Source organism: Hyperolius riggenbachi, chromosome 3 (assembly GCF_040937935.1).
Source record: "Hyperolius riggenbachi isolate aHypRig1 chromosome 3, aHypRig1.pri, whole genome shotgun sequence".
In the NCBI taxonomy this organism is placed as follows: domain Eukaryota; kingdom Metazoa; phylum Chordata; class Amphibia; order Anura; family Hyperoliidae; genus Hyperolius; species Hyperolius riggenbachi.
Window position 1 is genome coordinate 67,420,629 of NC_090648.1, and position 28,000 is coordinate 67,448,628.

The 28,000-nt window shown below is 45.4% G+C and overlaps 1 protein-coding gene across 8 annotated transcripts in view; it reads left to right on the plus strand.

Moving 5' to 3' along the window:
* Positions 1-28,000, plus strand: part of DOCK6 (dedicator of cytokinesis 6) — a 248,549-nt gene that overhangs the window by 8,870 nt on the left and 211,679 nt on the right. The window contains exon 1 of one of the 8 annotated variants that reach the window (XM_068274309.1): positions 7,118-7,168. The exons of the other annotated variants lie outside the window; for them this stretch is intronic. Coding sequence (XP_068130410.1) covers positions 7,167-7,168 — 2 coding nt within the window. The 5' untranslated portion in view covers positions 7,118-7,166. Of the gene's footprint in view, positions 1-7,117; positions 7,169-28,000 lie in introns of those variants that run through there. 8 annotated transcript variants of the gene reach the window in all.

Consider the following 28,000-nt stretch of genomic DNA (forward strand, 5'->3'; position numbering starts at 1 on the left):
AGAAACACCTGATCTGCTGCATGCTTGTTCAGGGTCTATGGCTAAAAGTATTAGAGGCAGAGGATCTGCAGGTCATCAAGGTAACTGGTATTGCATAAAAGGAAATAAATATGGCAGCCTCCATATAACTCTTACCTTAGATTTACTATTTTGAAGAATTTTTCTTTATATTTAACTCGGTTACTGATACCCATAAGCACCCCACTTTACAGCTTGTCCTACTTGCCATTAGTCACTATTTATAAAGCAGGGTACCAGGGATTGCTTTTCATATATGTTCTGCCTGCGTTTGCATGGGTTTCCTCTGGCTGATCCAGTTTCCTCCCACACTTCATAACCATGTTGGTAATTTATTGGCTTCTCTCCAGTATGGACATTAGACTACGGCCGTGGTAGTGATTAGATTGTGAATAGACTGATAATGACTACATACTCTGTCAATGCTATATTAATACATGATAATAATGGCAAGCTTTCATTTGTCTGTGGCCTCTACCAATGAACATTAAGGGCCAGTTTCGACTATCGCGGTTTCAGCCGCGATTCTGCAGAGTTTCCCTGCACATGAATCGCACGGGGAAACTCTGCCATAGGGGATAACGGCGCCGCGGCCGATTCCCCCCGTAGAATTCGCGGCGGAGGCTGCGAATCCCATAGCCGTGCATGGTACGGCTATGGGATTCGCCTGCGATCTTGCCCACCCGCTCAGTGCCGGCGTGCGTCTGTGAGACGCACGCCGCACTAGTGGAAACGAGCCCTAAAGGGCTCCTTAAGTAAGCTGTGCTAAACATTTATGCAGAGTCCTAAATCTACTTAAAAATAGGCCTTTTTCCTGTATCCTCTCTGTGAGGGCTATTCACACTAGAATCGCTTTTCAGAGCGATTTGCGATTGATCAGCGCTTTTAAAATCACTCCCATTCACTTTCATTAAAATTGCGGTCAAAATCGCGATCGCGTACACAAAAATCGCTGCAATTTTTCTGTGATTTTTTTTTTCCCCCCTTGCGACATTAATGAAAGTGAATGGGAGCAATTTTAAAAACCGCTAATCCATCGCAAAACGCTCAGAAAAGCGCTTCCAGTGTGAATGGCCCTCAAGGTTAAGGAATAGTGAGATGAAAATAAAGTGATGAGAAACACTGTATCTATAACCCTACTCCTACATTTTTATTGATTTATTTTTTAAAATTTCCCACAGTTGTTTTGGTTTAAGTTTACTAAGTATTTGATGTTTCATTGTCTCTGCTTAATAACACAGTCTTTGAAGTATGCCAAAGCTAAAATCTATGAACTATTGACCTTTTTTTTTTTTTTTTTTTTATCTCTCCCCTTCTCTCAGAAGTAATTTTCTGCCAGGCTAGAGGTTTGTAGCTGTAATTCCTTATCAGTAAGGGATATGCTATAGTCCGACTAAGGGCCTGTTTCCACTTAGAGCCCTGTCCATTTCTGATTTGGCCGCGGCTCCCATTCTGCTGTAGTCACAGCCCGAATTGATAAGCCATGCCATGCACATCATGATTCTGCTGCGTGCTGGAGAGATCTGCAGGATGCAGTCAAGATCTGATCACGTCACCTTAGGTACAATTTAAAGGGATACTGTAAGGGGGTCGGGGGAAAATGAGCTGAACTTACCCGGGGCTTCTAATGGTCCCCCGCAGACATCCTGTGTTGGTGCAGCCAGTCACCGATGCTCCGGCCCCGCCTCCAGTTCACTTCTGGAATTTCTGACTTTAAAGTCTGAAAACCACTGCGCCTGCGTTGCCGTGTCCTCGCTCCCGCTGATGTCACCAGGAGTGTACTGCGGAGACATAGACCATACTGGGCCTGCGCTGTGCGCTCTTGATGACATCAGAGGGATCGAGGACACGGCAATGCAGGCGCAGTGGTTTTCTGACTTTAAAGTCAGAAATTCCAGAAGTGAACCGGTGGCGGGGCCAGAACATCGGTGAGTGGCTGCGCGGGCGCAGGATGTCTGTGGGCGACCATTAGAAGCCCCGGGTAAGTTCAGCTCATTTTCCCCCGACCCCCCCCCCTACAGTATCCCTTTAAGAATCCAAGGCTCACAATGAGTTTCTTTGTTGGCAGAATTCCATGAGACTAGTGTAATTCTCACTGATAACTAATTAGGGTTATGAATCTCTGTGTGGATAAGAAAGCATACATCTCAGAGTAGGAAACAGATAACAAGTTCATTAGCTCAAGATATGACTGTATGGGAGCTGAATGACATTAAAACAAAAATATTTTTTTGTTCCTCAGACAGTCAGAACTAGAATTAAGGATTTTGTACTATCAACCAAAATAAGACTGTGGGATTCCAGGAAAATCCTATTTAGGAGTAGAACAATAGATGCAATTGTTAATCTAGTTAATTTGGTTTGATCTAAAGGCACGTATACACGTCCAACTTTTCTAACCAACTTGTCGTTTAAACGTGTGTACACGTAGTTGCTCGACTGATAACAGCTGTTTTGTCTGATCTGCTTGGCGGATCAGTTGGACCAACTGTTGTTCAAACGACTGTCCGGTCCGTACGTGTGTACAGACGACCAGCGGTCGTTTGACTAACTAATCAGTTGGCGCATGCGTGTAAAGAGGTGCAGGTTACCAGGATTTCTATCAACGTGATGACGCACGTCTTTTATAACTGAACGTTCCGGTCTGTCAGACGACATGCAAATTAGTTTGTCAGCCGCTTTTTGTTGAATGTGTGTACATGAGGTTTAAACATGTTGTTTGCCTGACAAGTCGTTCAAACGACAGTCAGGCACAAAGTTGGACGTGTGTACCGAGCCTTAAGGTATTTTCCCCTATTCTTAAAAATAATTGTTTTAGGGAGGCTTCTGTTTGGGGCTTCGTGTAGGGCTCTATTGTTAAAGTGAAACGGAGGGGAACCTCGGCGCAAGAATTAAAGGGGCACTGTAGGGGGGTCGGGGGAAAATTAGTTAAACTTACCCGTGGCTTCTAATGGCCCCCCGCATACATCCTGTGCCCGCGCAGCCACTCACTGATGCTCCGGCCCCGCCTCCGGTTCACTTCTGGAATTTCAGACTTTATAGTCTGAAAACCACTGCGCCTGCGTTGCCGTGTCCTTGATCCCGCTGATGTCACCAGGAGCGTACTGCGCAGGCCCAGTGTGGTCTGTGTCTGTGCAGTACGCTCTTGGTGACATCAGCGGGATTGAGGACATGGCAACGCAGGCGCAGTGGTGTCAGACTTCAAAGTCTGATATTCCAGAAGTGAACCGGAGGCGGGGCCGGAGCATCGGTGAGCGGCTGCGCGGGCACAGGATGTCTGCCGGGGACCATTAGAAGCCCCAGGTAAATTCAACTTATTTTTCCCCGACCCCCCCCCCCCCCCCCCCCCCCTACAGTATCCCTTTAAATACTTAGCTAAGTAGAGGGAAGCCGCAACCGTTGCTACTGCACAGGCATGTCCGTGCATGCGCAGGTGCACTACAGGCGCACTTGTGCATGAGCGGGGTTCTGAGCTTGGAATTTCGACAAGCTCTTGTCGGATTCCTTTGGGTGGGGGGTGATAAGCGGTGGACCAGAGGACAGCGTGGGAAACCTCTGCAGGATCCAGAGGCTTCCCTCTTCTTGGGTTAGTACAGAAATGTTGCTGTTCTCTGGAACTTGGGTAACCGGAAGTCTCAACTAACCAGCATGCCTGAGGTATAACGGGGAGTGTTGTTTTTCTTTTTTGAGGGGGGGGGGTGGGGCAGGTTTGAATGAATTCAGTTACTTACCGAGCCTCCAACGACATCTTGTAGCTCTTATGCAGCTCCTAGCCGCTTTCCAGCACTGTGCACAGAAGCTGGTGTGTCACCTGACCCAATGCTGGTCAGGTGACCCACTGGCTTGCGTGCACGGAGCAAGCTGGAAAGCCGCTAGGAGCTGCAGGAAGGCTACACAAGCAGGGATGTGCGACGGATTAAAAACGAATGAAACCCATTTGGATTTCACACCGTTTTTTATCCGTCGCTCATCCCTGGCTACAACACGTCGCTGGAGGCTCTGTAAGTATTTCGGGCGAGGTTTATGCTATTTTGGCGGTTTGCTCAAGAAGCCGGCAAGCACATGCATCAGGCAATTCCCGCTGGTGCCGGATACTGGGGACTGTGTTTGACTCTTAACTCGAGTTTCGCCTCGGGTACACTTTAAGAACACCAGAATGCTAAACTATTCTCTTTGTTGCCCCTAACAAACACACAGCTCACTGTTTTCATTTCCCACCTCACACACGGTTTAGCTAGTTATAAAGTGCTGGGAAGTTTTCGAGTTTAGACGGAGTTCCTCTCAGAGGCTCCGTTTCTCAGCTGCCGTGATGTAGGTACCTTCAGCGTTGTCTTGGCAATGGTAAATTATTTAGAAAGTCAGCAGGAACGATTGTATCTCCTCCCCAGGTGTCTGTATAAAATCTAGACGAACCGGTCTAATGTGTCACCCTTTCTTTTGCAATTCGATCTGCAGCAGGCGTTGGGAGACCTGATGCTGAATAGCTGCAAAGACACAGCCAGTGACACTGCATCAGAATGAGCAGCTGGGAGGTGCTGGGTAATCCCAGATCTCTGCACTGTAAGGAAGAGCAGTGACCTCACTGGGTATGGACAGTGCTTATTAACCATCATGCTTTCTGCTTTGTATTTCTTGTACAAGAGATTATTAGGATTGACATCGCCAATCTGCAAATCTTGTCTTTTATTGTCTTAATATAAAAATATTACTGCAGACAGCAACTTCGGGCTCTTTTCCACTATGAAATGCGATCGTGATTACGATTGCGATCGCAATCGCGTTTCAATTTCCACCATGCGATTGCGATTGAGCTACTATACTCAGTATAGTAAAGCTCAATCGCATCCAAAACGCGGCAAGACGACGATCGCGTTTTGACTAAAATCGCATCGCAATCGGATCGCACTAATGGAAATTGCTGCTGCAGTTTCCATTAGTTTGATGTACCTTGCGATTTGCGAATCGAATCGCAAATCGCAGGGTAGTGGAAAAAGGCCCTTCCTTCCTGTGTGCAATCATCCCCTGTGTTAGAAATAAAAGTTTACAGTATATAAGTTACTAAATACACTGTCCGATGTTTCCAACAGATAGATCCCTCTTAGATCATTATCTGATTAGAGATATATATATAGGCTTTAGTACCTCCGTGGGCAGGACTTGCAGCATGTGTCCTGCAAAACGTTCTGCTTACACTTTAGCCAATCGTGAAGCCTCTCTTCAAAATGCAGCCAATCATCTCCGCAGGTGGGACTCAGCACTCTCCTCTCCTTAGTTTTCCATCGAGTAGGCTTACCATGATCTGCTTGACAAGTGAAAGTAGTCTGTATTGCGCTCCACACGTTACCAGGAGCATCATTGCTAACAAGGGAAGAGATACCTGGGAGTGCATACAATCCTGTGGGAGGACTGTGACAATACTTTTATCGGTGACTGCAAAGTGGACATGGAAAAGCTGCATCCTGCTTATTTGTACAGTACTGTATATCCAGCGTCGGTGCGCATCAACTCACCTGCAACCAGCCTGAAGAGAGCAGCAGACCATGGGTTTTACACTGACATGTGACGCATGCTCCGCCCACTGACATATGACGCATGCTCCGCCCACTGTTTACTATATCAGCTTCATGTAAGATCCAAAAAACAAGTTTACTATAACAGAAGTTTTGTTATATCCGGGTTTACTATACCAGGAGTTGCTCCCATTGACATAATGGAGATTGGCCTGGATCTGGAGAGGTAGTTTACTATACCCGAAAGTTACCAGAGTTTATTTTAAAGAGATTATACTGTATATAATATATTTTTTACCTAAGTCAATTGATATTTCTGTGGCTCCTCCCCCTAGAAATTTGGTGCCTATGCCTCGGAAATGGCAGACCCAAGCAGCTATACTTACCATGCTCTCTCCTGATGTCCACTAATTCTATTATCCTAACACATTGTCTGCCTTATCCCAGCATGCATAGTGGGAATGAAGCCTTAAGGCGCATACACACATCAGACTATAGTCTTTGGAAAATGAAAGATCACAGACCAATCTTACCCCCTTCCATGTAGTATGAGAGCCATACTCTACACAGTCTTTTCTATGGAGCTGAACTCCACATCAGACAGAAATCTTTGCAAGATGCTGCACACAAAGATGCTGTACAGACTCAAAAGATCAGTATCTGCAAAAGATCTGTTCCTGCCAAAAATCCATTCCTGCAAATTGCAATGATAGTCTATGGGATCTGCAGATCATCATACACACATGATTTAACTGACATTCATCTGCAGAATGCAGATCAGATCCACCAGGATGGATTTTCAGATCTGCAGATGATTGCTTGATCTGCAGATGAATGTCAGTTAAATCATGTGTGTATGATGATCTGTAGAGCTCATAGACTATCATTGCAATTTGCAGGAATGGATTTTTGGCAGGAACAGATCTTTTGCAGCTACAGATCTTTTGTGTCTGTACAGCATCTGTGTGTGCAGCATCTTGCAAAGATTTCTATCTGATGGGGAGTTCAGCTCCATAGAAAAGACTGTGTAGGTATGGCTCTCATACTACATGAAGGGTGGTAAGATTGGTCTGTGATCTTTCATTTTCCAAAGACTATAGTCTGATGTGTGTATGCACCTTTACTCTTTCAATCCAGATTTTGTGTAAAAGAGCAGGGAGAGGAGCAGATCACAGCTGGTCTCCATAAGGTGGCCACTAACAGTCCAATTTCTAGCGAAAAATCGTTCGAGCGATCAAATTCTAATCGGATTGGTTGAAAATAATCTCAGTTGATGAGCATAATTAATTATGAACAATTATAAAAATAGTTGTGCGATTGGATTTTTGTCTAACCAAAATTTGGATTTTCTTAATTGGTTGTGATAGATAGGAAGCAAAGATTGGTTCATTGAGGGTGTAGTGAACGATTTTTCTTCCGATCAGAATTTCTGATCGCTTGAACGATTTTTCACTAGAAATTGGACCATTAGTGGCCACCTATAGACTCCATCCCTTACCCTGTGAGAGAAGAACCATGACACTAATTGATGATATGCCTTCTCCATGAGAGTGGGTGTGTCCAGGGCTGCTAGACATTTCCTGGTGGTCATGGACACAGGAGGTCCAGAAACAGCTTGCTCCACCACAGGCCTTTTACATGTATTTATATTACTTTTTTTTTTTTAATGTTTAGCAGTAACCTGTTCAGAGGACGGTTAATGGATGGTCCTAACATTTCAATAAGGGCCCGTTACCACTAGCCGCAAATTTGCATCGCATCAAACCAGAAGCCAATGCATGTCAATGGACTAGTTTCCATTGCATACGAATTGTGCTATGCGACCCGGGAAAATGACACTTGGCATGCTGCAGATATCCGCACCACTCATCCATTTCCCCTAGGTAGAAACAGACGGCCACATCCGTGACAACCAGTAGTCACCCGTGGCTGGATGCAATGCGATCACATCCGGGTAGTGGAAACTGGCTCTTAGGCCCCGTTTACACTTAATCAGTTGGTTTGCATTAGTATGCATTAGTGCGCGTTGGTATGCATTAGTGCGCGTTGGTACGCCTTTTTTTCCATAGCAGTGCATTGGGAAGAAGATTGCAGTTAAAACGTGATAAAGTGGATCTGAGGTGAACTTTTACACATTCCATAATTGTGTTCCTTTCCTATTGTTTATAGGGCATTCCTCAAGCCAAATACTTTTTTGTTTATGTTTTAATACTCTTAATTCCCTATAAACTAAAAAAAGCCACGCCCACAGATTTTCAGAGAGCCAAGGCAGTAGCAAGGGCTCATGGGAGCTCAGTCTGGCCAGGAGGAGGGGGAGTTGTTACTAGCCATTGATTTCAGAGGCAGAGGGGAGGAGGGAGGAGGAGAGGGGATTAGGCTGATGGCTCAAGATACAGATAAGCCTGCCTCTGTGTAATGTTTACAAACAACATGGCCGCTGTCATTGTATCACAGGAATAAATAATCATATTCTATTAAAACTGTTTGCAGCTAGATTTGCTGTGTAAACCATCTAAACTTTACATAAGATATATAGACAAGTTACTTGTTATAGGTAGTTTTTCATCTCGGATCCGCTTTAAGTGTGAACTGTACCATAGGAAAACATGGGCATTACTTTGAAATTCAGTTTTCTTTCAGTTATAACTGAGAGCAACTGATTAAAGGGAAAATTAAGGCCTAGTGCACACCAGAGCGGTTCTGCTGTGGTTTGCGATCCGCTTGCGGGTGAGGATCCGCTAGGTTAATGTATTTCAATGAGCTGGTGCACACCAGAGCGGGAGGCGTTTTGCAGAAACGCATACTCCCGGGCTGCTGCAGATTTTGGATTGCGGATGCGTTTCTGCCTCAATGTTAAGTATAGGAAAAACGCAAACCGCTCTGAAAAACGGCACTTCAGAGCGGTTTGCCAGGCGGTTTTTGATACAGTAGCTGTTCAGTAACAGCTTTACTGTAACAATACATGAAATCTACTACACCAAAAACGCTTCACAAAACCGCAAAATGCTAGCTGAAACGCTACAGAAAAAGAAGAAAAAGCGTTTCAAAATCTGCTAGCATTTTGCGGATCTGCTAGCGGTTTTTGGTGTACACCAGGCCATACTGGGTAAAATTATTTTAAAAAAAACACATGACGTAGCTGCAAATGAATATTACGTACTTACCTCGCCGTCAGTTCCTCTCAGAAGTTTCACATTTTCTTCTTACACTGATCCCTTCGAGTTCTGTCAAGATTTTGTCAGAACTGAAATATACTGTACCAGTTGCTGTCAGTTATATATCAGCAGCTGTCAGTTACAACTGAATGTGCAAGGTAATGTCCATGTTTTCCTATGGCTCAAGTGGGCGATATTACAGTTTAGCAGTGTGCTGACCAGGAAGCTGTTATGGGGTACTGGCCATTTTCAAAATGGAGGACGGAGAATTCCATTGATCACAGTGGACAAACAAGACGCGGGAGAGGAGAAAGAGATTGGTGAGCAGACTACATGGGAGGTAAGTATGTTTATTTTGACTTTTTATTTTCAGTTCAGGTTCTCTTTAAGTGTAAAAGGGGCTAGTCTGTATTTGTTTTGAGTCTTGGGGCTTCCCTAACTATTTTATTATTAGTAGTGGCTAGGTAGTGTACTGGTTAAGGGTTCTGCCTCTGACACAGGTTACCTGGGTTCAAATTTCGTCTCTTCCTGTTCAGTAAGCCAGCATCTATTCAGTAAGGAGTTCCTGGGCAAGACTGCCTAACACTGCTACTGCCTACTGATTGCAGCCTAGTGGCTGCAGCTCTGGTGCTTTGAGTATTGTCTTGTCTTGTCTAATTATTAAATACACTCACACTTATTGGCTTTTTATAGGCTTTGGCCCTTTGTTGATTGGGGGCTTACCAAAGAATATAATAAACAAGCAACCACCATAGGTTATCACCGTAAAATCCACCACCACGGCCAAGCACCATTATACGTATATGGGAGTAACAGCTAGTATAGTAAACCCTGATATAATAAAACTTCTGCTATAGCAAACCTGTTTTTTGGCTTCTATGATATTCTGTTTCCAGTTATAGTGGAAAGTGGGCGGGCACATGCGTCATACGTCAGAGACCTGTGAGTGGTGGGCAGGCAGCCACTTGTAGCCTGCTCGCTATCTGCACACTACTCTGGGCCTGCATGGATTACCTCACAAGCATCAGCCAGTGAGACCTGTGCTGCCTGATTACTGAGGGAATTGCCTGTCACCTGTGACTTGCTTGTGCATGGCTGCAACTCTACAGTATCATCCAGGCTGCACAGAAACATGGGCAGAGAAGTACAGTACACTATCAGTTCTGTATCTGCATTACCTGGTGAGACCTCTGCTTCCTGCGTGATTATTGCATGTAAATACCTGCATATTGAGCACTGTGCATTTTGATATAACTTAGGCACTGTCTGGACTTGCTTGCTGAAGCATTGAAAAGAGAAAATGACTCCCAATTATTTCCTGAATTAAAGTGGTCTTGCACAGGATAGACGGAAAATAGAGAGAAATGCACCCTGTATGGATTTAGAGAGTTTAGCCTAATTCTCCCTCATCTGTGATAAGTCATATCCCTAATTTGGTCTCTCAGTTGTGTCAGCTTAGGAATCTCCTCTGCCAGGACAGAGCAGCTAATTTGTAAGCATAGGATGTTAACACTGTGTCTGCTTTCATGAAAGCTGGAAGTAGACACACTGCAGATTTATTGCAGGATTTGTATCAGCTGTAACAAAGAAACGTTTTTTCTTTAAAGGTTACAAAGTTGTTGCTTATCTTTTAGAGCAGAGAGGAAGTTCTGAGTTCCGGTCCGCTTTTAGATTCGGTACTATAGTACACTTTGGGCTTGATTCACAAAGCGGTGCTAACTGTTAGCATGCCTGTGAAAACCCCCTTAGCACGTCTAAACTAGCTTTTCAGAACTTTACGCGCGCACTGCACAGGGCGCTCCGCGCGAAGTGCCCATTAAAGCCTATGGGACTTAGCGCGCGATCTGATTGAGAAATTCGGTGCTAACCTACTTAGCACCCTGGTTAGCACGTCTAAAGACTTTAGACGTGCTAAGTAGGTTAGCACTGCTTTGTGAATCAAGCCCTTTATGTGCTTGAGTATGACAATTTCTGATATACCGTATATACTCGGGTATACGTCTAGAAATTTAGGTCTGACTTATTAAAAAAAGCAATGCGCACACTGAGTAATGAGGGTACTATTAGTGACATTCCCATTTGCAGAAATTTACCCAGTGGTAAGTCATTAACCCCTCCTGGTCCCCAAGTGCAGCCATTAACTTTGCTGGGTAGACTTATACTTGAGTCAATAAAAAAATCATGCTTGAGAGGTTCGAATCTTTGAGTCGACTTATACACAAGGTTGACTGGTATTCAAGTATATACGGGTAATAAACTTTTGATACGTAAACTACTTTGCCCTATCCCTTGGAGTTTACTATAGAGGGATTCTACTGTATTAGTAAACGGGCTTCCAAGTCTTTGGAATATGTGATATTTGTGACCAGAAAGATGGAGGTGACGCATATGTGTTCTGCTTCTCATGTGCTGTGCAAATATATTTCATTTTTCGCTATTAGCAGTGGTGGAAATGTGAAATGGTGACGTTCTACGTAGTGTTCAGGTTTTTTTTTGTTTGTTTGTTTTTGTGAGTAGAGTTGTTTTTTTTGTTTTTTTTTAAATAAGCACATTACTGCTATTCGCGCAAATTGTCAGCCTGGTAGATAAAGGGAACTGTGCTATACGGATACGTTTATCACAAAACCTGATTACTGAATTCAACACATAATTAACCCTATAAGGAAAGCTGATCATTTAAAATATAACTTTTATTATATTAGTTGAGAATCTAGACTGCACAATAGAACAAGAATGATTAGACTATATCAAGGGCAAGATCAATGCATACAGCGAGATCCCGGTGGCACCTGCTGCAGCCAATCGAGGGGGTTCTCCTTGTGCTACCTGGTGCCGATGGTCTCGCGGGCGGATCCCTCAAAGATTGCTTCAGGCAGCAGAAAGTCTGGAACCGGCCCTGGATGCGGGATACAAACCCAAACAGCCCCATGAATTCTATTCCCACGTCTATCGGCTGAGAATCCTGGGAGGTTTATGATGGTTTTGTTTTCGTTCTCTCATTCTTGTAATTGCCTTGTTGACATAATAATGTACTGAGGTAATCTGCGCGGCACAACTTCAATTATACTGTCCGCCTGTGTTATTTTTACTCTTGTAATTATTGTGTATGTTGTATTTAGTATATATAGCTGTTGCGGGTGAACTCGCATACCTTTGCTTGGGGCACGCATCTCTTATTAAAAAGTGGTGTTTGAGATGTTGATGTACTGAAATGCCAACTAGAGTCACATCCCTCTGCGCCAAAAACAGCTGTAAAGTATTAGAAATTAAATCGTTTGAAGCAGAACTCCGGGCAAAGAAATTTTACTTTCATATATTGCTGTACTGTTTTATAAAACAAATAGTTTTAACCTCCAGTGTTGCTGTAGCTTTGCATGATGGAGTGCAGAGATGGAACAGTCAGCAGTGTTGCTGTCAGCTCCGTGACTCCTCATTATGCGGGACTGTTAAGCTCCTTATGCTGGTCCCGGACACGCCTCTTATTAAGCTGGGCAATGGACCCAGTCATTCTTTCCCTGGACAAGCAGGGGAGGGCTCTCCCTTGCATACTTTATAAAAAGCTAATTTTTGCAGAGTTTTCAAGAAAGGAAGGGGTTTTATTTACTTTGTGTTTTAACATCTTGTTAATATACAGGAACGAAGTCTGAAGAAGGCTTATTAGACGGGAGCTTACTTTTTGTTTACCTCTAAGGCCACTTTCACACGGGCGGCGGTGAATTCACAGCCTGTCTGCTGCTCTCCTGCACCGGGCGCCTGTTAGTGCTCGGTACTGGGGCTAGACAAGCCCCCCCTCACCGGTGCAATTCGAGTGCATTTAAATTGCACCGGAAGTGCATCAGTGGGCGGCAGATGGGAGACCGAACTACTCGGCAAGCGTGCAGTTCAGCCGTCCATCTGAAAGAGGCCTAAGTCAGCCAATAAATGGTATCATCCTGATTCAAAATGTCTTGCTTTTAATGATAGCTAACACGGTACAACACTCTACTGTTTTTCAAATACTGAGCAATGTGATTTCACAGTGACAAAGTAAAGGGCTAATCATGCTTCAGAAGAGAATAAAAATACATTTTGTTTTAAAAAAAAAAAATACATTCAGAGTACAGGTATGCTTTAAAGTGTGTGGTGAACTGGAGCGCATCATGAAGGCACACTCTTGTTCTCTGATGTTCTCTGGAGGTACCTGACATTTGGCTGTAGAATCTTCCCTTATAATGAACAACAGGGTGATGAGTAATGCTATGAGACATCTACAGAGCTATTCTCCCCCAGGCAGGCAGCAGAGGTAGAGCATTGTGCATAGTCAGGATGACGACAGCTGGCAGTGCCCAGCACGGATATACAGTGCCATACTCCCACAATGCTGGGCTGCATCTATGCATCTCTATGGCTGCCCCCAACACATAAAGATGAATTGTACTGCTCGGTGCACATTTTGTTTTAACTACTCCCGTACCCGCAATCTCTGGTCCCTAGTTGCGGCGATGGGAGATCGGCGGGAGCCGCGCAGCCACAAGCTGGTCTGGAAGCGGTTAAAGACCTCGTACAAGAAATTGTTTTATTAATGTAATACCACCCTCCATGTAATACTAAAGTAACAGTATTGGTTAAAGTAAACCTAAGATGAAGGGAAAATGAGGATTTTTACTTACCTGGGGATTCTACCAGCACCCTGTAGACTGTCAGCTCCTCACCATCCTCCTGGTCCGATCCGCTGTGCTACTGGAAAGTCCTTGATACAGCTGAGTTGCGGGCCATTGACACAGTGGAGTGGACTGGGAGGGCCGCAAGGGAGCTGACAGACTAGGGGGGCTGGAAGAAGCCCCAGGTAAGGAAAAATCCTTTGTTCCCCTCTTCCCAGGTACAATTTTAATTGTATTACTAAAAAAAAGGATTTCCAACGTGTGATAATCTCTAGGATTTAAAAAACAGTTAAAACTGCACTTAAAGTAATCTAATGATAACAATAAATAATAATAAAGAGTACAATTTACAAGCTAACATTCGTAAAGGGAACCAGTCAGGACTAGTTTTATATTTGAATATGACCACTCATTTTTAAAGGGGTTCTTTCGCGAAAAAAGTAGGCAGTTAAAAAACGTGAGAGATGACAGGTTTTGGGCCAGTCCATCTTTTTAAGGGGGATTCTCAGGGCTTTCTTTCTTTTCAACAGCATTTCCTGAACAGTTGCAAAATCTAACTGACATAATAGTGTGCAAGTGATTAGGGAGGCCGGCTGGTATCTTGCTATTTTGGCAGTTAAACTGCTGTTCAGGAAATGCTGTTGAAAACAAAGAAAGCCCTGAGAATCCCCCTTAAAGAGGAACTGTAACGACAAAACGGCCCCTGGGGGGTACTCACCTCGGGTGGGGGAAGCCTCCGGATCCTAATGAGGCTTCCCACGCCGTCCTCCATCCGTCAGGGGTCTCGCTGCAGCCCTCCGTGCAGCGGTGATGTAATATTTACCTTCCTGGCTCCTGCGCAGGCGCTCTGACGGCTGTCGGCGCCGAAGTAGGCGGAAATACCCGATCGCCGTCGGGTCTGCTCTACTGCGCAGGCGCAAGTTTCCGGCGCCTGCGCAGTAGAGCGGACCCGACGGAGATCGGGTATTTCCGTCTATTTCCATGCCGAAAGTCGCCACAGCGCCCCCGCTGGAGCCAGCAAAGGTAAATATTGAACTGACAGTCAGCACAGTCGCCGGCTGTTCGGAGGGCTGCAGCAAGACCCCCGTGGGACAGAGGACGGCGTGGGAAGCCTCATTAGGATCCGGAGGCTACCCCCACCCGAGGTGAGTACCCCCCGGGGGATCTTTTTAATGTTACAGAGTCTCTTTAAAAAGATGGACTGGCCCAAAACCTGTCATCTGTCACATTTTTTAACTACCTACTTTTTTCACGATAGTGGTCCTTTAAAGCCCTTGTTCATCCCTCCCTGGTAGTAAAGGTGAGTAGGTGACTTTGCTAGCATTCATCCAATAGTCTAGTTTGATGCATCTGTTCCACAAAACTGCCTTTGGAAAAGTCAGTCACGTGACCCACAGACCTGTGCACTAACAGCGCAGTGGGGCTACCTCTGCCCAGAACCGGCCCCGCCCACCTCCTTCCTGCGGATAGGGTCAGAGCTGTCTTCACAGGGAAAGACTCTGTGGTGTCCCCTTCTATCTTTTTCCTGACAACTTCCTGTTGGTGATGACCGGATATAGCATGGAGTGTGCACAGCTCATAGATTGCTAGTCAGTCCAGCCAAGCAGCATCTGTCATTTGCACAGGAAGTCAACAATAGAAATTTGTACAAATGTATATGTTAATGTTCCTGCACTAGCGGGAATGTGTAAAAATGTACGTTATGCAGCCCGCCGACCTTCTAGGTCGGCAAGCTGCCAGCGGGGGACTGGAGCAGCAGTGAGTGACTACGAGGGCACAGGATGGCTGCATGGGGCTGGTAGAAGCTCCAGGTAAGTGAAACTAATTTTTTTATTTTGCTTGGACCTTTCCTTTAAGGGGCCCATACACTGGTCGATTTCAACGATCAATCGATTCTATAGAATCGATCAATCTGAAATAGATTCTATCAAATCTTTGGCCGATTTCGATTGATTTGATCTGTCTGACAGGATGGAAGATCTAGGTCAATCTGTTGCTGTCTGCAGATCGATGGCCCGTAGAGTTGCATTGGATCTAATGGTCCAATAATGCATTTAGATCGATTTCCAATAGATTTCATTCTGTAATCTATTGGAAACCTGTTCCTAGTGTGTGGCACACATCAGATAGATTCCTGTCAGATTCGACTTGACAGGCATCTGCCAGAAATCTATCTGATGGTTGAATATGCTGCAGATCTATAAGTGTATGGCCACCTTTAGACTATGTTAGATTTTGCCCTCTCACGTGATTGAGTTTGATACCCCTGAGCATCAGAACTTTGTGGGTGGCCAGGGGGGCTTGGATGACAAAATATCCCAACAGGTGTTATATAATCCGTAGCACTGTACATAGTACAATACAAAAGAGCAGGAAGCCTAGATGCAAGTGACATTCAATACTTCATACAATCAGGACATCCAGCAATACAAATACATACATAGCTGATGGGTGGTTTGAGATATCACCAATACCGGTTACATGTTCATATGATAAAGTACAACAGAAACACTAGGGGGAAGTTCCGGCACTTGTGAGCTTACTATGTAGAGGGTAGTGGGGTGGTGATACTAGGGGAGGAGTCAAAGGGGCTACCCTTGCCCATTTTACCTGCTACTAATGGCCCTAGGTACACACCATACAGGTACACAATTCTCTGCCATTATTATTTCCAACATGTACGATCTGAATTTCGATTTTTCGATTTTGTAATTATATTTTTTTCAATCGATTTTTCGTTCAGTGCTTTGAAAATGGATAAAAAAATGGAAAAAAGATTGAAAAATCGATCAAAATTCAGATCGGTCATGTTGGAAATAATTGATCTGGCAGGTAAACCTGCCAGAAAATTGTATGGTGTGTACCTAGCATAATATCTCACCTTCAAGACCCAACTGTTCACCTGCTGTCTAATATGCCCCACCCCTTGACAGGTGCCATTGTAACAGGATAATCTGCGTTGTTCACTTCACCTGTCAGTGTGGCGGATAGGTGTGTATTAGGCTGCCTGTGTGTAATAGCATTAGCAGCCATAGGATTTATGTGAGTCCTGGTTTGGCACATTGCCTGGTCACAGCTCCTATTTCTTCTGCATGAATTACAGAGTTTGTTATGAGCCGCAGCCCAGCCGGGTAGAGCTGAACACTGGATTGTTATGAATATGGATGAGTCTTAGTAAGCATGACGGTGAACTTGTTCTGGTTCTCCGAGCCGCGCCCCACCCGTACTCTGCCTTATCACCGTCACTGATCTGGAGAGGCCGATAGACTTGTGTCTTCCTCAGGTCCTGTGCAGCAATAGCAGCGGCTCTGCAGAGAACACACCTAGGCTTAGCTTTATACAGGCTGCAATGGTGACAGGAGAGGATTATATCCCGGAGTTCCCGCTGTGAAGATGCCAGCAGGGGAATATTTTCAGAATTTATCTTCATGACAACACCATCCGTTAAAGGACAACTGTATTGAGAGGTATATGGAGACTGCCATATTTATTTCTTATTAAACAATACCAGTTGCCTGGCAGCCCTGCTGATCTATTTGGCTGCAGTAGTGGCTGAATCACACCAGAAACTAACATGCAGCTAATCTTGTCAGATCTGACAATAATGTCAGAAATACCTGATATGCTGCATGCTTGTTCAGGGTCTATGGCTAAAAGGATTAGAGGCAGAGGATCAGCAGTACTGCCACGAAACTGGTATTGCTTAAAAGGAAATAAATATGGCAGCCTCCGTATACCTCTCACTTCAGTTGTCCTTTAAGTGTCGGACACCTGTGGATGACATGGACACTGTGGCTGATGGGGTACGGATTGAGTCTGTTTAGCGATCCAATAAGTGTGATCAGAAATAAAATGTTGTATTACATTGATTATTTCACCATTAATGACACAATCTGTACATCATAACTGATTATAAAAAAACGTTTTTTCCAGTCGACTAAATTGTTGCTGAATTATCGCTCCTAAAACAGGTTGTCACAGAGCGGAGGGAGGAGCTTTGTGACATCGGTCTGTTCCTCCCACCACAGGGTGACACAGACAGGAGCTATGTGACATGGAGTCTGCCCCTCCCACCACAGGGTGACACAGATGGGAGGGAGGAGCTATGTGACATGGGTCTATCTCTCCCACCAAAGGGTGACAGACAGGAGGGAGGAGCTATGTGACGTGGGACCTGTCCCTCCCACCTCAGGGCCACACTGAAAAGAAGAGCTATGCAACATAGATTCAGCCTCTTTCACCATGGGTCCCGTACAGCGGAGGGAGGAGCTATGTGACATGGAGTCTGTCACTCTCGCCACAAGGTCACATAGGTAGGAGGAGCTGTGTGACAAGGAGCCTGTCCCTCCCACCACAGGGTGACACAGACCTTCTGTGTGACAGGAATCCTGCCCTTCTCTCCACAGGGTGACACAGGCAGTGATAGGAATGGATAGCTATGTGACATAAGGGATGTGTACAGATGACACCAGTACTTTCTGTATTGCAGCATACAACATCGGTCATGCGGGGTGCGTGTTTTTGTTCCGGTATTTTGGGCTACACCTGTCCTTGGCAGCTGCACAGCGACAGGTGAATAAAGGGAGTGGCCTTGTTAACAGTTTAACTGCCAGTGATGCCTGCAAGGATGTCATTGTGGACTGAGGATGATTGAAACTGGAGGGTAGTTTTTGAGACATGCATCCAGTCACACATACCCTGTTATATACAGGAAGTCCCCGATTTAATGAACGAAATAGGGACTGTAGGTTTGTTCTTAACCTGAATCTGTCCATAATTTGAAATGCTGTGCCATCCCTGTCCCCGTACCTCTTCTAGGCCCCCCTCCCTGTGCCTGCATTGTCCCCCTCTGTGTCACCTCTGTTCCCCTATCCTCCATTGTCCCCCTCTGGACCCCCCCCCCCCCCCCACTGTCACATCTGTCCCCGTACCTCCTCTGTGCCTCCAATGTCCCCCTTTGTGTCACCTCTTTTCCAGTGTCCCCCTCTGACCCCCCCCCCCCACTTTGTCATCTCCTGTACCTCCTCTGTGACTCCAGTGTCCCCTCTGGGTCACCTCTGTTTCCCCGTGCCTTCAGTATTATTATTATTATTATTTTTTATTTATATAGCGCCAACATATTCCGCAGCGCTTTACAGTATCCCCCTCTGACCCCCCTCTGTGCTACCTTTGCCTCCCAGTTTCCTCAGTGTACCACTGCAAAATATAATTTTACCAGTTTAAAAAACATTTTTCCTTTTAATATTTTAAAATCTAGGTTTTCAAAAACTACAAGGTCTTTTTGAAAAAAAAAGGTTTTGACTTGTTCGCACAGAAACAAATTTCATATTTTCAGGCTGTTTGTATCGCCAAGTCATTCGTAAGTCAAGGGACTACCTGTAGCGGAATTGTCTGGGACAAGCTGCAGCAGCCGCTAAGGGTTCTGGGGGAAAAAAACATAATCAATTGTTGTTAATTTTATTAACCCTCCTGGCGGTCTATTATTTTTTTTTTTTAATGAATCATGTAGCGAGCCTAGGGCTCGCTACATGATAGCCGCTGTGCAGCGGCATCCCCACTCGCTCTGATCGTCTCCGGCGATCTGCGATCAGGAAACGGGATTTCCTGGAGGGCTTCCCCCGACGGGCGGGATGACGTCGTGACATCATCGGGAGTCCCGATCCAACCCTCAGCGCTGCTTGGCGCTGATAAGCCAGGCTGCGCAAGGGGTCTAGGGGGGGGCGCGGCGAATCGGTGCGGCAGCGATCGGCGTGCACACGCAGCTAGCAAAGTGCTAGCTGCGTGTAGCAAAAAAAAATAATTATACAAATCGGCCCAGCAGGGCCTGAGAAATCCTCCTGCCCGGCTTACCCCGAACTACGTTCGGGGTTACCGCCAGGAAGGACTAATCTAAACAAGTAAACATTAAAAACCTGTAAAATCTCCTGTTGTCACAAAATGGTAGGTACTGTATTTTTTTGGACTATAAAACTCACTTTTTCTCCCTCAAAAGTGGGGGAAAAGGGTCACTGCGTCTTCTAGTCCAAATGCCGGGAGCTCCTGACTTGTGAACGCTGCCAATACGATCCTCCAACCCACCACAGTGTCGGGGACTCCCTGTACTGTGCCCATGCAGAGGAGGACACAGGGGGACACAAAGGGGCATAGAGGAGGACACAAGGTGGACAGAGGAGGACACAGGGAGACACAAGAGGTACAAGGGGGCATGAGGTACAAAGGGGGCAGAATATACAAGATGCCCCTTCACCATGGAGGCACCAGGTTTAGTATATATATTTTCCCCGCTGGTTTTTGTCCTCTAAACCTAGTCGCGTCTTATGGTGAGGAGCATCTTATAGTCCGAAAAATACATTACGTGCCAACAAGCAGACTGACATTAAAGAATAACGTGGTCAGCAAAACCCAGGAGCTAAACAAATATTATTCTAAAATTAGAATTAGAATAAATTAATCATAGACACTACTTGCCCTGCACAGCTATGTCCACAGGAAAAACTATATGAATATATAAATAATATCTTATCAATTAATCAACAATAAGGCACTGCTGTGCTAATTATATAATAAGTCCACAAGAACATTCTAAGTAAATATCTACTCAGTTGATCAGTAATAAAGTGCTACAGTGTTAATAGTAACAATTAGTCAAAAGGCGTGCTGCAAATGAAACAGATAGAAATGGATAAGCAATGAATTGCTCATGAAGCCAGGAGTCTGTTGGACTCCTGGGTGTGAATTAAAGAGGATCTTTAACCAAGGATTGAATTTCATCCCAGTCAGTAGCTGATACCCCCTTTCCCAGGAGAAAGCTCTACCTTTTCTTAAATAGATCATCACGAGGGTCTATGTGGCTGATATTGTGGTGAAACCCCTCCCACAGTGTGATGTCATGACCAAGGTCCTGACAGTTTGCTGTCTGTGAACCTTGATGCATTGTGGGAAATAATGGCTTTTTCCAACTGCCAAGCAAGCAAAATCTCCCTCTGTACATAGAACTTTAACGAACATTTCGCAGAGATCACCTGGCAGGACTAAAGATGTCACCACCAGTGATACATTTCAGGGTGTAAATCAGGGAGAGGAAAGACTTTACAATGGGCAAACACTGACTAAATAATCTATAAATTAATTTTATTAATTACGCTATTTTTGCTATAGTTCCTCTTTAATGCATTAATTGAGGGAAAGAGGTGCGCTTACCGGGAAGAGTGTGTGATAGTGACCATATACCAAGATGGCGGTGTGACAGAGAGGGCGGGCCTTAGGGCGTTCGCAGCGGGCTGCTGCTTCTGTGGTGTTCTTGGCAAATCATGTTCTAGGGCTGGTCAGTGAGATGCAAATCATGTGATTGGTCCATTGCCAGGCTGCATAAACATGCCTCAAATTAGCCCGAGGCCGGTTTCAGAATGCATAGCTGCGCTGCGATGATCGCATCACTCTGCTAAAAATAGCCTTCAAGGATTACCGCGGCCATGCCCGGTAATCTCCCTTCTGGCTGCCAGCCAAGCCGGAAGTAAGGCTTCCTAGCGCTCACTTCCTGTGGCTGAAATTTGAACTGTGCGGAAGTGTATTGAAAAAATACGATGCTGCGCATGCCCGCCGCAACGCGGATGCCCCAAAATAAAAAAAAAAAACTGCATTGCCATTGACTTACACGACTTCTGGTTGCTGCACATGTTGCCCGACAATGCGCTGTCGCTTTTGCAACACATTGGGAACTTCCATCAGATTGCATCATGCCAGGTATGACATTCTCCTTAGACTTTCATTGGTGTGCGGCAAAATAGGACTATAAGTGATCTGCATCTCATTTTCAGTATGTTAGGGGTTATAGTAGCCTAGATTGTCCTTATCTGATGTACATCTCCTGTATATCCTCCCCAGCTATGGGCCTTCAGTGTATACTGTAGATGGCTGCACTCCCAGTCTGAGAGTCCTTCCTGTGGCGAGCAGCTCATATAGAGTCACTGGGGATGCTTGGCTCAGTGTTGTGCTCTGCAGAATAATATACGCACCACCTCATGTAAATAATTGTAAATCACACAGGCTGATCTTTTTACTGTGAAATATCTCAGTGGGTAATGTGAAAGTAAAGCATTCGATTCATACAGGGCTGGTTCTAGCTACAAGGGGGCCCAGGGGCAAAAGCAACTGTGGGGACCCCCTTGACTTCCCCCTTCCAACCAAATCACCCCCTGAGCCGGCTGCCAGGCCCAATCCCTCCCCGTCACACAATATCATTAAGTTTCCATCACATGGCCCTTAAAAAGCATTTTTGGGATTCCCATTATTCGCCTCCTTTTCCTATACAGAGTAAACACACAGCATTCCCACTGTCATGGGTCACCATAGCTGGAGGGGAGGAGGAGAACCTTGGGGGCCCCTACAGGCTCTGGGGCAATTGCCCCCTTTGCATCTATGGTACGTCAGCCCTGGATTCCTAGATGGTTGCATCTGCCTGAGATGTCAACATTTTTTTAAATGCCCGGCAGGCATCATCAGTACACTTACAGCTTACAAAATGGACCAAAAGACATTAACCTCCTTAGCGGTATGGACGAGCTCAGCTCATCCATTACCGCCGGAGGGCGCCGCTCAGGCCCCGCTGGGCCGATTTTCACAATTTTTTTTTCAAACACGCACTTTGCTTGCTGCGTGTTGATTCCGCTCACCGCCGATGTGCCGCTATCCGCCGCGTAACCGACGCCCCCCCCCCCCCCCCGCCGAGACCCCTGCGCAGCCTGGCCAATCAGTGCCAGCCAGCGCTGCGGGGTGGAGTGCGCCGGCGGCGATCGAAGGGGTGGGAGGGATAGCGCAGGGAGGGGGGCATCATGTAGCTAGCGCTAGGCTAGCTACATGATGGGAAAAAAAGATAAAAAAATACTGCTGGGCATCCACCCTGGCGATCTTAATAGAACGCCAGGGTGGTTAAATGCAACAAGTAATATGCCGGATGGCAAGGATGCAATCAAAGAATTATAATGGAAAATTGACCAAGTAGAGGAAGTACCAATGTAAGACAAGAGCCTGCATGTGCCATAAACAGAGAGCACAGCTGGCTGAAGGGCGGAGTTTAGGCATCTTGAAGTAGTTAACTTTGGTGGTGGTGTAGGGTTGGGGTTAAGGTGCCCACTAATGATACAATCTTGATTGCACAATCTTACCCTTTTTGTGTAGTATGAGGGACCACTAAACTATCCATACACAGTATATTCAGTCAGTTTATCCTTCTAATCTATACATTTGGTAAGATTGTGCAATCAAAATTGTATCATTTGTGGGTGCCTTAAAGGTCAACTAGTGAAGTATGGACAGATCGCCCAAGAGACAGCTCTCTCTCTTGGATCGAGTCTGATCAGAGAGAGATCTGATGGCTGCCCTTACCCCGCAGGCTGATTCACGACCGATTCCAACATAATCTCTTGGGAATCGGGGTTTGTGACGTGCATCCCCGACACCGTCCTCCCAGATGTTAATGTGCCTGTGCATGAATGTTTCTCACCTATCCGGCTGCTGTGAGTCAAGCTGCTCCTTCTTCCTCATGCGTGTCCCACGTGGCTGCTGTGCATAGCACATGGCGCGTGTGACATCACATGCGCACCAGTGTGGCAGCCACATGGCACCCGAATATGCAGAAGGAGGAGCAGCTGGACTTGCATGAGGTAAAAGATTTTAAGGCACGGGCACAGGGGGGCACATTAACATTGGGGGGGGCAGCAGCCAGGGGTTAATTGCTCATCCCAAAATTACCCGTTCGACCACATTGGCTTGACATTTTCCAGCTTGCTCAATCGTTACATTTGACCAATTTCAGCCCAAAGTTGATCATATCGTTGATCGCTTGTTGCGGAACCGATTGGGGCATGGACTTTGAACGGTTGCTATAGGAAGCAATGGTAGAAACCATGAATATCGGCTATAAGTGGTAAATTAGGCACCCAAAGGTGCCCGAGATTTATAGCTGCTATTTACCATTAATAGCCGCTAATCGCAGATCTAACCAGGACAATTTTGGATACCTGGAGTCGGAGTCAGTAGCTTAAATAAACTGAGGAGTCTGAGTCTTTGTAAAATTTAGACTAAGCAGTCGCAGCAATTTTGGGTACCTGGAGTCAGAGGTTTCATAAACTGAGGAGTCGGGTGATTTTTGTACCGACTCCGCGGCCCTAGATAGAACATTGGTGGCGAAAATGTTATGGTTAGGTGGGGGGTCTGTAGTGTTAAGAGTGTGTGTGGGGTGGGGTGGGAGGTAGGTGGTAGGTCTTTAGGGGCTAAGGGTTGGCACTTGAGGGTAGTTAAGGTTCGGTAGCAACAGGGAGTCGGGCAACGGTAGTAGGGTTTAGTTTAGGCCAGAAAACAGATATTTTACTATTGTAAGTAGTAGAATATCAATAATTGTACCGATATTCTACTAGAGCCTATCCCCAGAGCTCTTTTTACCGGGCACCTTTTTTACATGTACGCTTATGAGACAGGTAGTGACAGTACTATATACTCTGTAAAAGCGCTGTAGAATGTGTCGGCTATATATAAATACTAAATAATAATAATTACACGTCAGTTGTACAGAGTGGAATTCTGACAGAAGGGCATAATAAAGGCCTTTAAAGAGTAATAAAAAGTAGTTAATTATTATAAATATGTACAGTACATGTTTTAGGGCTTTTTCACGTTTCAGCATTCATGTGTGAATTGTTCTCCTCGCGCCCGCGCATTTTTGCACGTTTTGTATTTGTGCTCGTTATCCTTATGCTCATTATGAAAACACCTGAAAAAAGGCTTTTAAATTAACCATACAGCCCATTTTAAAAAGAACCGAGTGGCGGGACAGATGAGCGGTGATACGTACGGGCTGACGCAAACAACGCTGCTGGCGCATGAACATAGAACGGTCGGGTATTTTGCTGCATGTGGATGCAGAACAGACACGCTTACCGTTTCAAATCCGCTTACCGTTTTTGTTCTGCATCTGTTTCAATGTAAACCGAGCCTAATGCTGCAAAAGGCAATGCTGGTAGTTATGTGCTAAGCTGCTATTCAGGATCAACTACATGCTGTTAGCCTTTTGAGACCAGAAGGCTTATCTTAGAACGCCCAATGACCGTTTGGTCTGTGATTCCCTCTGGTTAGTGAGCACCGTGTGAGATGTGGTGACGGATGTTTCCAGTAGGATCAGAAGCGTTTGGAGGACCACGCTATAGCGCCAGTCTGTGTTTATTGTTTTTATATCTGCGTTGGACTGAGCACCATTGCTTTTCAGGGCAACTTCATTTTGGACATCAAGCGCACCTGTCTTTCTCTTTTTCATTTGTATATGCTAATCTATCCATGAAGTAAACCACAGACGAATAGGAAAAGGGAACCCAGCTAAGCCGCCCGACATACACTGTCATGGGCACCATGGCTGGATAAAGGACAACTGTACCAAGAGGTATGTGGAGGCTGCCATATTTATTTCCTTTTGAGCAATGCCAGTTGCCTGGCAATCTTAGGCCTAGTGTACACCAAAAACCGCTAGCAGATCCGCAAAACGCTAGCGGTTTTTGAAGCGTTTTTCTTATTATGAAGCGTTTTGCGGTTTTGTGTAGCGCTTTTTTGTGTAGCAGATTACAAATATTATTACAGTAAAGCTGTTACTGAACACCTGCTGTAACAAAAACACCTGGAAAACCGCTCTGATCTGGCGTTTTTTATCAAGCGTTTTGCGTTTTCCTATACTTAACATTGGAGGCAGAAACGCCTACCGCTCTGGTGTGCACCAGCCCATTGAAATAAATTACCCTAGCGTATCCACATCCGCAAGCGGTTCTAAAAACGCTACCAAAACCACTCGGTGTGCACTAGGCTTTACTGATGCTCTGCATCTAATACTTTTAGCCAATGACCCTGAACAAGCATGCAGCAGATCAGATGTTTCTGAAATTATATAGGCCTCAATTCACTAAGCTTAACTCCTGTCTTTAATAACTCTTCTGAGCTGTTTTACAGTTATCACCATGGTGATATAATTGTGATAACTGTATAACAGCTCAGAAGAGTTATTAAAGACAGGAGTTAAGCTTAGTGAATTGAGGCCAAATCTGACAAGATTAGCTGCATGCTTGTTTCTGGTGTGATTCAGACACTACTGCAGCCACAATTGAAGGTAAAGAGGCGCCCTGGTTGAAATAAAAGCATCTAAAAACAGCTTAAAATCGAGGAAATAATATGAGGTGGCTTACCTCAATAACGAAATCCTTGTATATGACAAAAGATTTTTATTTAGCACAGGCAACGCGTTTCGCGGGTCCAAGCCCGCTTCATCAGGCCAATAAAAGTTCCAAATGAACAAGTCGATATGGCAAAGGGAGCCTCAGTCAGCAGAGGCTCCCTTTGCCATATCGACTTGTTCATTTGGCACTTTTATTGGCCTGATGAAGCGGGCTTAGACCCGCGAAACGCGTTGCCTGTGCTAAATAAAAATCTTTTGTCATATACAAGGATTTAGTTATTGAGGTAAGCCACCTCATATTATTTCCTCGATTTTATGCTGTTTTTAGATGCTTTTATTTCAACCAGGGCGCCTCTTTACCTTCAATTGTGCATAGCTATACCCCCAAACAATCTGTGTTTGAGGGATGGTGACAGACCACCTAAGGGTGCCCCACAGTGGACACCTGTCCCTACTTTTTCAAGGAGAGCGACCACATCCAGGTCCCGGCTGGGACTACCCCGAGTGGAGTCGGGTTTATGGTCTCCACCTGCTTCCTACGGTTGGCTGCCCTTGCAACCTCCTTTTGTGAGTAGTAATTTATTGAAATTCCTTTTTTCAATTGCATACTAATATACTACACTATTGGGCTCCCGTATTTGTCTCCTATATTTTTTTCCTGCAAGGTGCTGAGACACCCCCACTACACTAACTACTGCAGCCAGATAGACCAGCAAGGCTGCCAGGCAACTGGTATTGTTTAAAAGGAAACAAATACGGCAGCCTCCATATTACTCTCACTTCAGTTGCCCTTTAAAGTAAATCTGAAGCGAGTTTAAAAAACAAAACAAAAAAAAAAACAGATACTCACCTAAGTAGAGGGAAGGCTCTGGGTCCTGTAGAGCTTTCCTGTTCCTCCGCTCCGCGCATTCCAGTGCTGGCTCCCCCCGTTAGCAGTCTCCAACCGATGGGTCAGAGACTGATCACTTCCACCACTGTTTTTTTTTTTCCTTCTTTTCTTTAAACTCACTTCAGACTTAGGGCCCACTTCTAGCAGTGGGATGCAATGCAATCATTGCACGGCATTCCACCACGGGTATTTCACGGACCGGACTTCCGAATGCAGCCGCTGATCAGTGCTAATGGGATCCGGAGGCGGGCTGCAAGGATCTTCAGATTCTCAGATCACACCACACAAACGGCACGCTATGGAAACTGCTCCATTGCCATACATTGGTTTCAGATCGAGTGCAGCGCAGTACGGTAATCGCACCACGCCAATGGAAACGGCTCGTAACTTTAAGGGCTCTGTCTCTGACACAGGAGATCTGGGTTCGAATCTTGGCTCTTCCTATTCAGTAAGGAGACCTTGGGCAAGACTCGCTAACACTGCTACTGCTTGTAGAGTGCTCTACTGGCTGCAGCTCTGGTGCTTTGACTAGAGAAGTGCGACATAAATGCTGTTTGTCTTGTCTTTGTTTTCCCCAAGCACAGTATGCCGGAGGAAAGTTCTCGGCCTCCAGTCATGGTACTTTATTAAAGGCAATGCGTCATACGCGAATCAGTGACTCATACAGACTCATTTCTGATCATAGCAGTCCTTAATCACACTCCACAGGAAATGCATTGAGCAGAGCTATTGATTCAGGTATGATCCATTGACTTCAGTGTACAGTAGTACCATGGCTGAATCGCATGCTATGAACTACTTGCTGTATCCGGAGCAAAACAGCAGTATTATAGTGTGTGTGTCGGTGTAAAATCGTATGATACTTTTATATAAAGCTGACATTTCTGTCTCTGGGAGTCCGATAGATGTGTGGGTTTGGCAGATGCCAGGAGAATTGTACCTTCCTCACTATACTGTGCCAAGGAGAGATGGTCAATGAGATGCAAATAACTCCCGAGTTGACGCAGGATTATGCAAAGGCGCTGTACAAATACTGCAATTATTATTATACGCCCACAACCATGTGGGGCACGTGTATGGACGGAGCGTGGAGCCAACAGCGGACACTGACATGTAAAGTATGCTGTACGGGAGGGCACATTTTGCATTTAGGGGGTACAGCGCCGGGCCTGAGATTTTGAAGCATGTCTGATCGATACATGTGTCACATGCACTTGGCGGCACCGATTTTCATTCTATTATAATTTGATTATAATTATCGAATTGGATGTCAGTCCTCCACCATGTGGAGTAATGTATGGGCACCTTTACATTGAGGAGTTTGAAGATGGGATTGTATCTGTGCTAGGCCTGAAAGATAAATCGAATTTAAACCGAAATCGTGATCACCAAGATCACAATTTCGGAATTGTCAAAGCGGCAATTATCGTGATCACGTCGTCATTTCCACATGGGGAAGTTTGAAGAAGCGGCTTCAAACTTACCCAAAAGTCCCGGCGCTTGAGGCCCACAGCATAGGACATCCGCACGAGTCCAACGCTGCCAGCCTCCAACTCTTGTGTTTGGCAAAGCTCCGG